Source organism: Tachypleus tridentatus, chromosome 1, assembly GCF_004210375.1.
Source record: "Tachypleus tridentatus isolate NWPU-2018 chromosome 1, ASM421037v1, whole genome shotgun sequence".
Taxonomy (NCBI): Eukaryota; Metazoa; Arthropoda; class Merostomata; order Xiphosura; family Limulidae; genus Tachypleus; species Tachypleus tridentatus.
Window position 1 is genome coordinate 63,407,214 of NC_134825.1, and position 17,208 is coordinate 63,424,421.

General features: G+C 33.8%; 1 protein-coding gene across 2 annotated transcripts in view; it reads right to left on the reverse strand.

The window, feature by feature from the left end:
- LOC143250437 (uncharacterized) overlaps positions 1–16,873 on the reverse strand; it is a 112,183-nt gene extending 95,310 nt beyond the window's left edge. The window contains exon 1 of one of the 2 annotated variants that reach the window (XM_076500953.1): positions 16,527–16,851. In XM_076500953.1, the coding sequence (XP_076357068.1) occupies positions 16,527–16,564 (38 nt within the window). In that variant the 5' untranslated portion in view covers positions 16,565–16,851. Of the gene's footprint in view, positions 1–16,526 lie in introns of both variants that reach the window. The other variant, XM_076500931.1, reaches the window with a different exon arrangement.
- Between the last annotated feature and the right edge of the window lie 335 nt (positions 16,874–17,208).

Genomic DNA, 17,208 nt, shown 5'->3' on the forward strand with positions numbered 1-17,208 from the left:
GTTGCATAATTCCATCTTTGTAAGTGGTATATAGCCTCACTGCAAAAACTCCTTGGATAGAGAAACCAGCGAAAAGTTTGACTCGGGGATGTTCTTAAAATCCTCTTCAATAATAACTCCTCGCGACGTATTCAAAGTAGCATAGGCAGTAACCTGTTTTTTGGATGGATGTTTTGACTAAAATATCCCCAGAATGTAGCTTCTTGACTGATTTAGGAGAGCCAGCAAGGTTCTCTAGTCCCTTTTGAATAAAAAAGGGAGACTCTTGCTCTAAAGACTTCTCCGATTTGAAATGAAAAATAAAATTCAAACATCAACTTTCATTTGAAGTTGTTTTTTGAGAAACCGTTTTAGATTTGAAAAAAAAAATCGTTGTAAATATTTCCAGCAAAATCAAAAATGAAAACTTTGCGAAGTAAAATAATACATTTATTTTAAACAGGTGATAATTTCAATCATTTTAACCTCTTTACATATAAAAGATGAAATTTGTATACGTGCCTAAATAAAGTAAATTTTAAGGTTCAATAGTATTATGTAATGCTATTATTAAAGACAAATTAAACAGGAAAAATATAATACTAAAAAAGCTATATCGCATTATGCAACAAAACTACGCTAGTTATATGCTTTATCCCTTATCGACGGCCCAACATGACCAGGTGGTTAAGGCACTCGACTCGTAATCTGAGGGTCGCGGGTTCGAATCCACGTCACATCATACATGCTCGTCCTTTCAGCCGTGGGGGCGTCATAATGTTACAGTCAATCCCACTATTTGTTGCTAAAAGAGTAGCTCACAATTTGGCAGTGAGTGGTGATGACTAGCAGCCTTCCCTCTAGTATTGCAATGCTAAATTAGGGACGGCTAGCGCAGATAGCCCTCGAGTTTTTTGCGCGAAATTTAAAACAAACCACACTTTATGTCATCAAAATATCATCTCACCAAATTTGTTGTATAGGTGGTATCACAGTTTTGCTCGAAGGTAAATTTATAAATCCAAGCCTGACGATTTGTGTTTCTGAGTAAATGCCGTGATGGCTCAAAATCTGCTATCTGTTTCTGCTGTCAAGGTGCCATCAGTTTCATGTAAGTCATCGACACGGGTAGCCGTGATGCAGTCCCAAATTCGTATTGATTTCCCATCATATTTCTCTGTAAGTAAGGTACATATAATATGTATGATACTATTTTCCTCTCCAACGTTAAACAAACTTTTGTTCCTTGTTATTGAACACGTTTAATTTGATTTATTTAGTAAAGAGCACATGTTTCCACCTTTTCTCATTTGATAGTTGGGGTCGAATGTTCATTTCAACCTTTCTGTTTAGGCACCTCTTATTAGAGGCAATTTTCGAGCAGCTGTACGTCCATCGAGATTCCTTCGAGCTTAATGTATATTATATTCTTATGGTTTAAACGACGAAAGCTGCAGAAGAATTAGGAACGAATAAGCATAATAATTTCTATGAAAATAACATAAATTATAGATGTCCTCCCCTCCCACACACATAAATTCCTCTAAATGTATCCATTTTTCAGATTCCAAATCAAAAATATATAAAAATAGTGTTTGAAATATATCTTTTGTGTCGCTCAACTTACTGATCGAGAGCCTTTACTTCAATATGGTATACAATTAGTTGCGCTAGACAACAAGGAACAGAGATTTTCTAAAACTGGCCCGGCATGGCCAAGCGTGTTAAGGCTTTCGACTCGTAATCCGAGAGTCGCACCAAATATGCTCGCCCTCCCAGCCGTGGGGGCGTTATAAAGTTACGGTCAATCGTACTATTCGTTGGTAAAAGAGCAGCCCAAGAGTTGGCGGTGGATGGTGATGATTAGCTGCCTTCCCTCTAGTCTTACACTGCTAAATTAGGGACGGCTAGCGCAAATTGCCCTCGAGTAGCTTTGCACGAAATTCAAAAACAAAAACAAATTTTCAAAAATTCTGCTAATAACAGTGATAATTTTACGCACATTCTTCAGACGTTTGCAAAGAACTACTGAAAGATAAAATATTGTTCTATTTTTTACCAACTAAAACTTTGATTTTTCCTCGCTTATCTTGTAGTACGTCACGTTTATAAACTTTATGTTGGCTTCGGTCTTCCTGATTGGTAGTTGAACAACAACAGCAAAGCATGTAAGTACTATGGGGATCTAGTAGTACGCCAATCCCCGGAAAAATGTGTAAAAAAATAGATACTATTTGATTAAGTATGTAAACAATGTTGCATGAAATATATCTAAAACAATCTCATGGCTGCTCACATAAACTCCGCAAACATTCAATGAAAACTCAACAAATCACCATTTTGTTGGAACACTACATTTGCAGCTAGACTTAAATGAGTACAGAAATGTATGTTTTATTATAGTAAAGTTCTATATTATCTGTAAGAAGAGTAGTTATTAATAGTTAGATTATATTACTCATTTGAAGAAATCTGTACAGCAAGAGTATCTTAGCTATTTCAATCTTTGACTGTTGATATATGCACATGTATTAACTACTGAAATAAATGTTAGCATGCTCCATATTTCTGGAGTGCTTTTTCACAAATAACTGACATAAAGTTCCAATGTTGAGAGCAGTGTCACAACGATTATGTACTAAAGCTAGAGCACTTAGTCTTTTTTTCAGTTTTATGTACATTTCAGATAATTATTCAATCGGCAGGGAGCAAATGCCGAATGTTCACATCATATATTATTTTAAGCCAGATTATTTGCAGTAGGTGTCTGTGACTTGTTAGTGATAAATTTCAACAATAAACAAATAACAATACACTCCACCTGGTTTAACCTAAAAATAGCAACACGGACTCGTGATTCCAGTTGCAAAGTGTCAACAGAGCCCATTGGATGCAACATTTCAAACCAAAAAATGCTAATGCTTCATCAAAAGAAAATAAACTAAGTAAAAAAACGTTAAATACCATAAGTAGTTGTGCTGTTACTATATAAGCACATTTATTTACATCACGAAAATAAGGGGTTCCGCCGAAATCCCACCCCACCTGAATACATGCGTGTTATACGTGACAAACACAGAACAAACTAATAAGATAAAAAAACTGATGAATAGCTAGATAGATAACAATATATAATAATAAAAATTTTAGTCAGAAATACATAGGTAGGTCGTTAAACAAAGAGGTAAATATCAAACCAAAATACACGTGGGTAATTAAACAATAAATAAACAAAAGACAGCCAGACATCTTCACTGTGAGGCGCATTGCTAAACGTCACACACACATACTCTTTCTGACGGGGATCAGCAGGTGGTACCTGGTGCTTACGTCATCGCGTAGCAGGATTCCGTGAGAATACACAGTTGCTCATGTTGTTTTCTTACGTTAGAAATATCCGACGTAAATAGTTTTTACCAGAAAGGCATACAGATAAATAACAAGTACGTTGTACTGAAAAAAGAAAATATTTTGTAGGTATTCATATAATTACATCCAAAGATTTACGAAGACTGTCCCTTCATCATCGTTTTACGAACTGGGAAAGAAAATACTTCATCTGAAAAGAAAACAGGAATTAGTTTTGTATCATTAAAAGGCAGTTCATCTCATTTCCTGTTCAAGAAACATATCGGTGTCTGCATCTCAGGTTACTGAAACAAACGATTTCCTATACAAATGAATCTTTTTACTGGCCAAAACATTGATTTCCAAACATTACGTACGTTCACATAATATAAATGCAGATTTAGTATCAAATAATATATATATAAATGCATGTGCCTGTTACATATCGTATTTTCTCATTTAGTTATTCCAACAAAATCAGACAACCATAGCAAGAACGCGTGTGACAATTTGCTGATAGAAGAGACGAGGAAGATGTTTTTATGATGTTCACCGCTAACCCTTTAGTGACTCTTATATAATCGAATGCTAAGATTTGCCCACCACCCTTATACTGCATCTACAACCCCAACCATAAACTCTCAGATTCTCACAACTGTACCATGTCTGGCCGTGTAATTATTAAATACACATCAATTAAATGAAATGCTACTGGTATATTTTTTTAACTACACTTGTCCATACTCTGAAAATATATGATAATGACGCTCGTAGAAACTGGATAGAAATGCCTGATAAAATATTGTTCATCGCTTATGTAGAATATATATATATATATACACACACAAAAATATCTTTGACCCCGTGGTTAAGGCATTCGACCCCTATTCAAGGCGTGCCCTTTCACGTTATAACGTGACGGTCAATTCCACTAGTCGTTGGTAAAAGAGTAGCCTAAGAGCTAGCAGTGAGTAGTGATGACTAGCTACCTTCTCTCTAGTCTTACACTGCTAAATTAGTGACGACTAGCACAGATAGCTTTCGTGTAGCTTTTCGCGAAATTAAAAACAAACATAAATCTACTCACTGATTATGAAGAAAACTCTCTACTTAAAGTGATTACATCTTAAAAGGTACTCATTTTAGTGGAGCAGGTTTCAGCAAAAAAGCTTATTAAGGATCATATGTTTTATTTAGGAAATATTGGATAAGACAGAATTTTTCAAAACCGTTTTATAGTGCACATCCAAATTGCTTTTCTCACAAACTAGAACTGATTTTACCTTTCTTCTGTTTGTCCGGTGCGACAACACGACATTGGTAATTTCAATAAGATACTTGTCAGTGTGCAGAACGTTTCGAAAACCAATCTGTGAAGATCACCCAGTTTGTCACATCCCCGATAAGCTCCGTATTGAAAGAAAGATGTTGTACGAAACGGATATGGCGTACAAAATGTGACTGAAACATTGTTCTATTTTTTCTGTAAATGCCTAAGGGATTATATAAAGGATATGTTACTGAAAAACGCAGTAGGCCGAAAACGTATTACTGATGACAAATAAATATATGTCACTTGTCTTTTCTTTGCCAATTGTTATAACACAATATTGGTAGTTTCAATCAATGCATAACAGTATTCAAGTAATTTCAAAGGCCAACTAGCACTGTCCATAACAGACGATGTTTCCAGAACAGATTTGATATGTTGATTGAGGTTGTTGTAAAACGTTTAGAACGTCTTCTCTGACTGTTTTTGTAATACACTGTACGATTTCCAAATTTTCCCGAAAATATAAAAGTCGTGATTTTTATCTTAGCTCTAGCGACATTTAGTTCCCCCCCCCCCAAGAGAAATATAAGATATAAAAGATATAACCAAATTAAGTATGTTGTTTTTTTTCCCCGATAATAATCTAGTAGGCATTTCAGCTGAATAATAGATCCACAAGTAGACTTTGAGTTACAACTCAAAATTGGGAAATGTTTGTCAAATACGTTAAAAGTTAAGTTAAAATCAGAACCTCAATGCCAGCAAATAATTAGAAAGTGTTACTTCCTTTTTACGGTTTGTTTAATAACATTTGCAGCAATGTATGAGACCGCAACTGAAGATTTATGAATCTTTACGTGATAAGAAGTTCGAAGAAAAGACAGTAGAACTGTATATGATTTAAAGCACTTCCTTCTGAGTGAGCTTTTTATTAGTGTGAAAAGTACTATAGTCACACTTTGCTATACTTTGCTAGAGATAAGTCCTTTCGTTTAGTAACACGTGTTTTCAAGCTGACTTGGTAACAGTACCTGAACTTTTACAGCAAAACGAGCCCAAAACTTTTGGTCTGTAGAGGTCATGATAAAAAATTAAACTAAGCGTCGAACAATATCGAAAATGGGTAAATATCTAAGTATCTTCTTCAAGTGTGTATTTTCTATATATATATTTCTGTGTTTTTGAAGTGAAATAACTTTTAAACGACATTTCTGATGGATTATACTGTATATGCTAATGAATTTCATAATCCTTGGGAAGTAAATTGTATCCAGTGTTAAAGGTATTGCAAGAGAAATGTTTCTCTATACCTTATTATACCGTAAAATTAGGTTCAAAGATAAAAATAAGTAAAAAAATATATATTCGCCTTCATTTTCTCTTATTCTTCCTTATGTACAAATCAACATTTTCTTAGAACGTCCACGTAATATTTGGTTGAACCAAATTTCACCGTGATAATAATCAGATGCCAGAAAATATTTTATTCCATTGGTTAAAAAGTAGGTAATGTGAAACTGGTTTAAAGATGTTGACAGGGCATTAAGCTAATATTACAGGTCAAGACAGATGAATAAAGTCATTGACGTACTCTTGGAACAGACTTCAGTCATCAATATCAGTGAATTGTTGAATTATTGTCTTGAAAGAGTCATTGCCCATCTAGGTAGAAATGCCTTAGGGGGGGCACGATTGGTAACAATGTTCACAATCACTGTGTATACTTTATAAACAATGAAACGTTGCAGCTGCTGTTACGAGAGTGTTCCACACGTTATTAACTTACATTATTGGGTTCAAGTGTTTTCTTTTATATTAGATTCGGCATAATACAAAGTGAAATCTTAACGTAGGCCAGATCACAGGCTTTCAGTTACTCGTTGTTCACAATTTACTCTCGAAACATTACTGGTGAGATGTTTTCTTCAGTGCAAATGAGATATGTTTTTTTGAACTAGCTGTCTACTCATAATGTGGTTGTAAATAATTTAAACTTGGCCACTAAATGAATCGACCAACGAGAACACAGTCTGGCATCTGTTGCACTTTATAATATTGTCCTATTGTATCTTTTCTAGCCCAGTTTACTTTTTTAATCTTAATAAGCAATCCATTCCTATTATTTTTACTGACAAACATTGATGGCAAGTGTCATTAACCAGCCATTCAAATAAATGATTTTTGGTGATGACTTTCGTATTAAGACGAGCGCCGATTAATATTTCTTTCATACACACGACTTTGTACTCTTTCGTATAAAATGAACGTTTGAGGCTGCCAAGTTGAGTTCATGAAAGTTAAAATCAGTCGAAATTCTCAGCGGAAAATGTTGTGGGTGTTTGGATAAGTTATGAATAAATGTGATTAATAACAGAAGTTAATTGATTTAAGGTGGAGAAAACTGAAAGCTTAATAGCTTTAAACTTTCTTTCACTGAGAAAAAGTGAAATACTGTTTGACTATAAACAATTTCTACACGAATACTTTTCATACCATTAAAAATGAAACACATTTGGATAGCATTTTGTATCTTTGAAGAAGAAATAGGCTTATACTTTAGTTTTCAACGTTATGGCTCCAGTTTCAATGGCCTCGTTTCTCTTGAGAAAAAGTCGTTGATTTTCAGGTGTGGCTGTAAGTGTTTGGACCGTGAACCAATTTTATCTTAAATCCTTATATATAATCTTGTTAACAGTAAATTAGGATATTCAACTTCATTACAAGGGCTTGTTTGGTAAGAGGGTTCTTTTTAAAGCCAAAAACTTCACAGTGGTCTTTTCCGTATGTTTTCTATTCAAAAAGACATCAAAGACTCTCCTCTTGGAAAGTTTGTGATTACTTTGTATCTACATCATTTAACTCTCGCTATATGAATATATTTTCTCATAAAGAGTTGCAGTAAATATTCATGTCATAAATCTATCTTGGTAGTGAGGCAATGTTGAATGATTGAAAACTGAACATGAATAATATACGTGAATCCTACGCGTACCACCCGTTGTGAATTTATTTATTTTTTTAGCACTTGTATTTATGGTAAAGTTACTAAGGCTATTTCCTACCCTCTCTAATGGTTTCTACTGACCAGAAGGGGAAAGCAACAGCACTTTACTACCGACCATCCACTCTAATGGATTGATTTTTACTCTCATAATACACCCAGAGCTTGAAGTGTGAGAAATATTTTATGGTATTTCGCAGAATCGGACCTGTCTCTCCAGATCAACAACTACTTTATAAAGCCAACTCGTGTCCTACTCGTGGTGATAACATTTTGCTATATTACCATATACATATTGTTTCTGTAAAGCATGATTACACTTTATATATAATTTAAGGTAATAGGTGTTAATTGACAAGAAATATATACATTTTATTTCCTGTTTTTACTATTTTTTATAGTATGTATAAATTATATTGTTTTATATAAATATCACACATCTTCGTTTCGTATAGTGCGTGTGTCATCTCTGCAAAATTCTAATCTGGATCGCAACAAATCTTGTTGAGGTCATGTAGTAAATTCAATTTATCGGTTACTTTCTGTAGTCTCTTTGATTAAGAAAATGTTGCTACTATTTCCTAGTTACATTATATCCTGCTTTACCCATTACACGCCGGACTACCTTGCGGCATTCACGTAGAGCAAAGATATTTCCATGTTTCAGTGTCCTATTCTCTGATTGGTCAGGTATAGAGAGAATATGCTTTATGATTGTTCTTTTGATGCTTTCAAACAAATTCTATTCCCGAGATGAGAAGTATTATCTCTGTTTTAAAGAAGCCAAAACGTGTTATAAAAGCCTAATCAACGACTTTAAAGTTCTTCACGTTTCTGATCGTGTACTGTTCTATTTCAACTACAACCATTGTTCACTTAACTACAATTTATTTCGTTTTATTTTAATTCAGCCTCTTTCATGTTTACTAGTCAGACCACTACTCAGTCATCCTTTATTGTGTCTAGTATTTCGACGGTTAGGGCGCTCGACTCATAATCTGAGGGTCGTGAGTTCGAAACCCTGTCAAAACAAATATGCTCTCCCTTTCAGCCGAGGGGGCATTATAATGTGATGATCAATCCAACTATTCGTTGATAAAAGAGTAGTTTAAACGTTGGCGATGGTTGATGATGGCTAGTTGTCTTTCCTCTAGTTTTACACTGCTAAATTAAGAGTGTCTAAAACAGATAGCCAACGTGCAACTTTGTGCAAAATTCCAAAAAAAAACAACAAAGAAATTTCGACGGTAAAATAAAGAATTTTGTTTAAACTTGACCTTAACGTCTTCTCTTGGTTTTTTTAATCTAGTTACTTGTGGCAAATTGTTACACTAGACTTTCATATATTTTTTTCCAAACCTCTAGTTTTGGTCCATGTGTGTTAGGTTTAACAATGATTTTACCACAATACCACTCTCAATTCTTGTGAAATTTTCTGTCACAATAAAATATAAAAACAAACAAACACTAACAGAGTAGATTAAATAGTACCAGTTTCATGCTTTGATATTGTTTCACTTTCTTGGATTTATGCGACTAGTTAGCTTTAACTGTACAGCTACACAATGGGCTGACTACTGTATCCACGCAGGTATTATACTCCGATATAATACGTTTTTGGAATAGTAACTAACTGTTAAAATTCTTTGTATAGTACTTGAAACGAATAAATTTGAAATTACATATCGCAAGTTTGTCGCTCTTTATTTCTTGGACGTGAACAAAAAAGGATGGTTTCTTATATCATACTTGATTTCGCCAGCATTAAAAAGCTTTAACAGAGGTATAACTATAACATTACTGTAGAGTGTGTGATCGTCCATTCATGTTAACGACAGAAGTTTACCACAAAAGAAGATTGTTATTTAATACCAAGATAATATTTGTTGGGTTGACAAACACAAAATATTTTTAATTGAATTTAAAATCTTCGTACTATCAGAAGAGTTACCTTAAATGTTTCACTAACGGCATCCTTCTAGTTGGAGCCTAATAAAATAAAAAAAATCGTGATTTTTGTGTGTCGTTCTAAATAATTTCTTTTTAACAGACATGTGCTAATAATGTGTATGTCAAAAGACAAACACAGCTTAGAAGTATAAAAGTTTTATGCTTTACCGATAAAGCCTCTTGAACAGAAACGATGATATTAAAAATTAATAAATCAAAAACACTTTTACAGCTATAGATATAAAATATTCGTAAGAAGTCGAGCAGGTTAAAACAGAATTAAAAAGAAAAGCGCGTTTGGTATAGGTATATGCATTTTCTACATAACGTGGTCAATAAAGTTACCACGTTGATTCTCTTCTATGTTCTCTCGTTCCTTTATCATTCTACAGGCCCCCCAGTGGCTCAGCGGTATGTCTGCGGACTTACACGCTAAAATCCGGGTTTCGATACCCGTGGTGGGCACAGCACAGATAGCCCATTGTGTAGCTTTGTGCTTAATTCAAAACTCATTCTACGAGCTAGAGAGCTATCTGCGCTAGCCGTCCTTAATTTACTAGTGTTAGACTAGAGGAAAGGCAGCTAGTCATCACCAACTCTTGGGCTACTTTTTACCAACAAATAGTGGGATTGACCGTCACATTATAATGTCCCCACTGCTGAAAGGGCAAGAATATTTGGTGTGACGGGAATTCGAACCCATGACCCTCGGATTACGAGTCGAGTGCCTTAACCACCTGTCCATGCTGGGCCTTACTTTTAACATAACTTGTACTGTGTAGTGGCTTAATAGATAAGGTGGTTTTTTACCAGAACTTGTACTGTGTAGTGTTTTAATACATAAGGTTGTTTTCGGGGAAGCTCATTTTGTGATTCCATGCCAAGCCTGCACGTTATGCAAAAATCGTCAGTCAGATGGTCTCTGGAGCTCACGGATTCCTCTATCTTTGAATGAAAATAACTAGTCATGTGGATAACGTTAATGGCTCTGGATAAGTCTAACGTTATCTGTTGAATTATACAAGGAAGCACATTTTGCCAATATAATAATATATAGGCAGACAACGATTTATAAGCATAAAGAAAATTTTTATTGATGGTGGAACATTCTAAAAGTTTCAACGAAACATTGATGTATCTTCTTCAGGTACAATAAGTACTAACTAATACAAAGACAAAAGACTCACGGATTAAATGTCACAGAAATTGTGCCAGCATGTGACAGGATATACGTATAGATGTGTCAGTATGTGACAGGATATACGTATAGATGTGTCAGTATGTGACAGGATATACGATAGATAGTTTAGAAGTTAACAAATGTAGAAATGTACAAAATTTATGATTTTTCTCAAGAAGATTGACACACAAATTTCCTTCTTCATACAAATATATTTTAATATACAAACAATGATAGGACTTACAATAACGGTTATTACAAATAGTTATAAATAATGATTCATATTCGAAAGTTTTATGAACTTACAAACAATATTAAGTCTTCTATCCAATCGGGAACTTCTTTGATTTGTATATGAGAAATCACAATGAGTGAATTAATTCTGGCTGCTTGATGTAGGCGCAATTCACATAACGGAGGCTAACTAGCTCTTTGCTGATCACACGTGAATTTTTCCCACTGACTTATATATCTTTGTTAAAATACTAACGTTTGATGTTATATGATGTTAATGTAATGCTCAAAATCTATAAACTTTCCTAATCAATATTTGAAGTTCCCAATTAATAAACGTTAATCACAGTTATAGCTTTTGAGGTTTGTGATATAAATGCCCTCTTGGCGTGTAACGTTTGTTTATAAGTTTCAGGCGAGATTATAGACATTTCAGCTAAAACAGTAATGCTGGTATTTACATATACATATACAATGCTAATTCTTACACTCAAGAATCTCTACAACTCTAGTGAATAGGCAAGAATTTCGCAATACATGCTAAATAAATGATATGAATAATAACACATCAACAAAGCCACATTCAATACTCTGAGCAATAACAGACTCACCAGTGGTAGAACTCGAATCTAAAGGCAATATACCTTCTAACAACAGTGATTAAGTCGCCCTGATATCACGTAGAATACGTATTGGTGTGGGATTAGCAATGACACTTGTCAAACATGTAGAACCAACAGACACAAAAGGTATAACTTCTTCCCTGACTACATTAGTTTTCATATCAGTAGACAAATCAACAACATCGGGTGATCCTTTGAAACTACGTTCATATGTGGACACAAACAACACTGGGTGTTGCCTCTTTTGTTTTTTTTCTTTTACAAACACTAAAAATCTGATATCAGATTTTTTGTTTTCGTTTCTTTGTTTTTACCAAAAATGGCAAACACGTCTTGATGGTTTTGATGACGTTTTATCCTGACTGTCAGAAGATTTCGAATTAAAGGAGCTGGATTTTAGAAGAACAATGAACATTAGTGGATTGAACAGATACAGGTTTTAGCTGAGATGGTAGGAATGTTTTTTTTTCAAAAGTGGTTTTATGTGTTAAAGTGTAATCACTTGAAAGAGCAGATGCTTTCTGTAGTGTTTCAACTTTCTTTTCATCCAAGTTAGTTTTGAGGTCGTCACTTGCCCAGCATTTAAATTCTCCAATCAGACATAATTGTTTTAGTTTGTCGAAACTGTGACCATGCATATAATTACACTTGATAAAAAAACCTTTTGTAGGCAAATTCCTCAAAAGTTTGGTTATCTTGCTTACGATAACCAGGAAACTTTTAGTAATAAACTTCCAATACTAACTTGTATGTTTTGATAATAGCTGCTTTAATGTTATCATAATCCGTACAATCTTGTGAAGAGAAAGCGCCATAAACACTTGTGCTTTAACAGCTAAAACATTTTGTAATAGTAATGACCATTTTTCGATGGACGTTCTATGGTATGACAAACCTTCTCAGAATGTTGGAAATATTTATCAACTGAATGGTGGCACTGTAACATATCAATTAAGTTAAAAATTGTCATTTTTACTTGGCAGATCGGAGTTAACTCTGATTTCCATATCTTTCACCCCATTTAATTTTTCAGAACCAACACGGGCTTTTTGGGCCTCGAGACGTTTATTTTCTTTTTCAGCTTCGATACGAGTTCATTCTTTCTTGGCTTCGATACGGGCTTGTCCAAGCTCGATTTGTTTGAGTTTGTGGATCTATAATTTATCTTTTATCATTCAACACCAGTTAAAAACAAATCATCTTTGCATAGTATTTCAATAATATGTTTTTTAGTTTATTTTTCTCCTTAATTTCTTAACTTCTAATTCTATAACTTTGATAATTCCAAGCAATTCACTATTGTTTTATCTTTATCATTTTTAGAGGGATGGTGATTCAGGAAAATCTTGATAATCAGACTTGATCAAATATTGTTGGCACTGATAAATAAAAATTTAATTATGACTTGAATTTTAACATAGAACAAATTTATCATGTTATGTGTTATACTTTCAAACAAACTGGAATTGGGTTAAATAGTAATTTAAATTTAGAAGTTAATTAAAAGTAGAAATGTACCAAACTTATGATGTTGCCAACTAGATTGATACAACACAGTTTTCTTTTTAATACAAATATATTTTAATATACAAGCAAACGATAAAACATAAAATGGTTATTACAAATACTGATTATATAACAAAAGCTTTACAAAGAATATTGAGTCTTCTATCTGATCTGGAACTTCCTTGATATCTCACCGGGATTCATGACAAGCGAATTAATTTTGAGTTGATTTAGATACAATTCACGGAGAGCTAGCTAGCTCTTCGCTGATCACAACTGAAATTTTTGCTACTGAAGCTGTTTAATTTATCCGTAAAAGTACTAATGTTAGATGTTAATCCGCCAAAGGTAAATGATTTATAATGTTCAATATCTATAAACATTCCTTATCAGTATCTTAAATTCCCAATTAATAAACGTTAATCACAGTTATAGCTTCCGAGATTAACAGAATGCCATCTGTAGCAAACCAATAATATCTATTATGTTATGGCTCGTCGCGACAGTTTATAAGTGTTAGGCGAAATTCTAGAATGCTTGCTAAAACTACAATACTGGCATTTACCTACACGTATACATTGTTGATTTTTACACTCGAGAATCTTCTACAACTTTAGTGAATAGGCGGAAATTTCGCAATAGTTTAACAATATAAGTTACACGTAATATTAGATATATTTTAACTGAAACAAACATCGAAATTAAAATAAATATATAATAGTACATCTGTCACAACAGTAAATAAACCTTTTCAAATACAGCTGATGTTGTTAGGGCCCTAAACACGGTTTGGTGAAAGATCATTAGTTTAGCTTATTTCTGTAATTTCTAAAGAGTCTCTTATATTTTAGTTTTAAGTTTATATAAGAGAAGAATTCATTCCAAAACGTTTCGTGACCTGTAAAATACTGACATATCAAAACAAATATCTGAAATTCACCTTTACCCGTGTCTTTAGTCTTTGCAACGAAGTATAAGCCTTGTATTGCTTAGTCCTAATCATATCTGAAGAAGAGAGGGCAACGTTTGTCAAAATATTTACTACGGTTTTACACCAATAAAACTTTTCCTTATGCTTGTAAATTGTTGTTTGCCTTCCTATTATTCTATTATCAAAATGTGCTTCCTTAATCAAGTGAAATTAAGTAGTTTTATACATCACCTTAGGTGAACTGGTCAGTTTGGAAATCAGTATTAATGGAATAGAACCAGTCCGATCCCCCAATAACTGCAGTATGTCTACGGAGTTACACCGCTAAAAACTGGGTTTTGATACCTGTGGTGGGCAGAGCACAGATAGCCCATTATGAAGCTTTGCGCTTATTTCCAAACAAACAAACAAACAAGAATCAGTCTGATCAATTTACAAATCCAATCAAGACAACATCAGCATCCAATTCACGTACACATACACTGTGATATATATAATAACTGTCTTCATTGTACGTCACAATTTGTGTCCAGTCCACTTATTTCTTAGCACGCACTTAGTTACTTTCAGCGGAATTCAAAATTACTTGGTAATTTATGTAGACGAGCCTTACGTCATATACAGCTTACCTGCTTAATTTAATCTTTCGAGAAATAAGTTTACCTTAAAATACCATACTTTGCTAGGCTTAGAGGATGGCAACAGTTTATTTATATCAAACAAACAACATTTTTGTTTCATAAATTCATAAATGTAGGAATTATGAGGAATGAAAACTTATAAAGAGGTCTGGAATGTGTTTACAAAATGCTTCCTACATATCACCGAATGTTCAGTTTTTGTATTTACAACATACTGAATGTTAACCTAGACGCTTTAAACCAGAATATATCAATTAGATGCGGTCAGAAAACAAACTAATTTTGTGGTAAATTATATATAGTTAGATGAAATAGATAAATAGTAAATACACTTAGAAGAAAATTTAGAGACTTTTTTTTCAAAACATTTGAGGGATAAAAATAGAAGAAACGTACAGTTCAACATGATGACAAAATTGTCATAGCATAAATAACATTTCTTGTATTTTGAAACCAAGCATGTGTAATAAACAAGATTATTGAGATATACTTAACAACATAAACACCTCAACTCTTGCTTGTACGGTGATCATTCAGTAACTTTACATATGATAAGTTTTAAAATTCTATTATACAAAAGAAACGCTATAGTCTAAATTATTTCTTCCTTAATCTAATTTATAAAACCACCAGTTCTTTTTACACCGTGTTAAAGTGAGCACTATAATTATACCGATATCTCGACATAACTTTACAAATTTATTTTTGGTCTTTTGTAAAAGTTTAGGGAGGAAGTAATTTGCTTAGGAACGTTCTTACCGCTGGAGATGCTTAATATCAAAATATTACGTTAATCATAAAATACGTCCAAATTAAAATTTTATTTGAAACACGCACATTCATATATATATTTATATATGTAAGGTTATCAGTATTTGTCCAATGCAAACACTGACATGAGATCACATAGTTTTTCCAGGAAATTTATATCTTCAAAATATTTTCAGAATTGGTCGATATATGCATGAATGGAGAGTATTTGATACTTTTTATAACACACGAGCTAATAGATCATATTAACCGTTTTTGAGTTAAAGTTGCTTATTCTAAGATAGTTAATCAGTCAGCAGCACCTGTTATTATTAACCAAGTAGTGGAATCGACTGTTGTTTGAATCACACACCCACACCTGAATTGTTGAGTGACATCTCTTAGATTCAAACCATAAACCTTCTCCACCTACATCCGAGGACGCTAGACCCTACGCCATATCCGGCCGCTCGAAAGAACGAGTTAATATATGGGTGAAGATTTGTATAAAGATGTGACTGACATATTGTGCAGACAAGTGAGTAGCTAAAAAGAAGAGTTTGTTGGCTGGTTTGTAGTTTATCTTTATTAATTAAGTAACGGCATCTCATTGATACGTTGTTTGTTTGTAATATCCTCACAAAGCTAGACACAGGCTATCTACGCTAGCTGTCCCTAATTTCAAACTGATAGACTAGAGGGAAGGCAGCTAGTCATCACCACCCACCGCCAACTCTTAGTGTACTGTTATTATAGTGAAATCTGACCGTTTCTTTTATAACGCCTTTCCTCGTCTCCCCTCAAAGTGAAGGGTGCGAATTTGCAACGGCGACAGGCGAGCAAAGACCCTCAGATTTACTCTAACCACAAGGCTACACGTTGTCCCAATATATTTATCAAATAACAATGTATATATAACTAACACATTTCAAATTCATTGCATGCACACACATTTTCAATCTATGGTCGTTTTTTTAATGTCCTTGAATTTACCGATGTATAAGAAAACATAAGTATTAACACTTTTCACTAAATGTGTAGAGATTAGACAAATCTACCTGAAAAAACAACAACAAAAAAGAGACTATCTACTTGAACATTACTACTTACCTTGCCGTTTTGTAGTGATCAATATACATTTGTAACATTTTAAACGTTCTAATACAATATAACAAACGTTTACAAGCAAAGCAAAATATTGAGTCGTACGATGAATATGGTCTTTACGCGAGCATGACAAAAGGGCCACTATATATCATCCGGATTAGCGGTGTTCATTAAATTCAAGTTTCAGTCTTCACAGAATAGACCTCATCACACTTCTTCCAACGCTTCCTTTCTCAAAGCAAGCCAAACCAAATGACATCACGCATGGAACGAAGCTGTGTCTGTTGGCACCCATGTCAGTTATAATAAAATGACGATGATAAAGAGAAAGAAACCCCTGTGGCTTTTGTAGCTTCTGCTTATTTTTTGGTGTCTTTTTTTCTAGTTTCCTGTTTTACCGAACAGCATGATTTCAGTTAACTTGCCAAAACAGATTTAAGCTGCAACCTCTCGGGAAGAGAGGCATGACAAAAGTGTCTTACTTTCTGAAGTACTTTTCTTTCTGAAATGTAGGTGTCTCAAGTTAGATAGAAACTCTCTGGAAAATGCATTTTAAATAAACGTTTTGTTCACAAAACACAAAGAAAGATATGTACACCGACAACGATGCATTGTTCCTCTTTACCTAAGTGTAGTCCTCCGGTGGAACAGCGGTAAATCTTCGGATTTACAATGTTGAAATCAG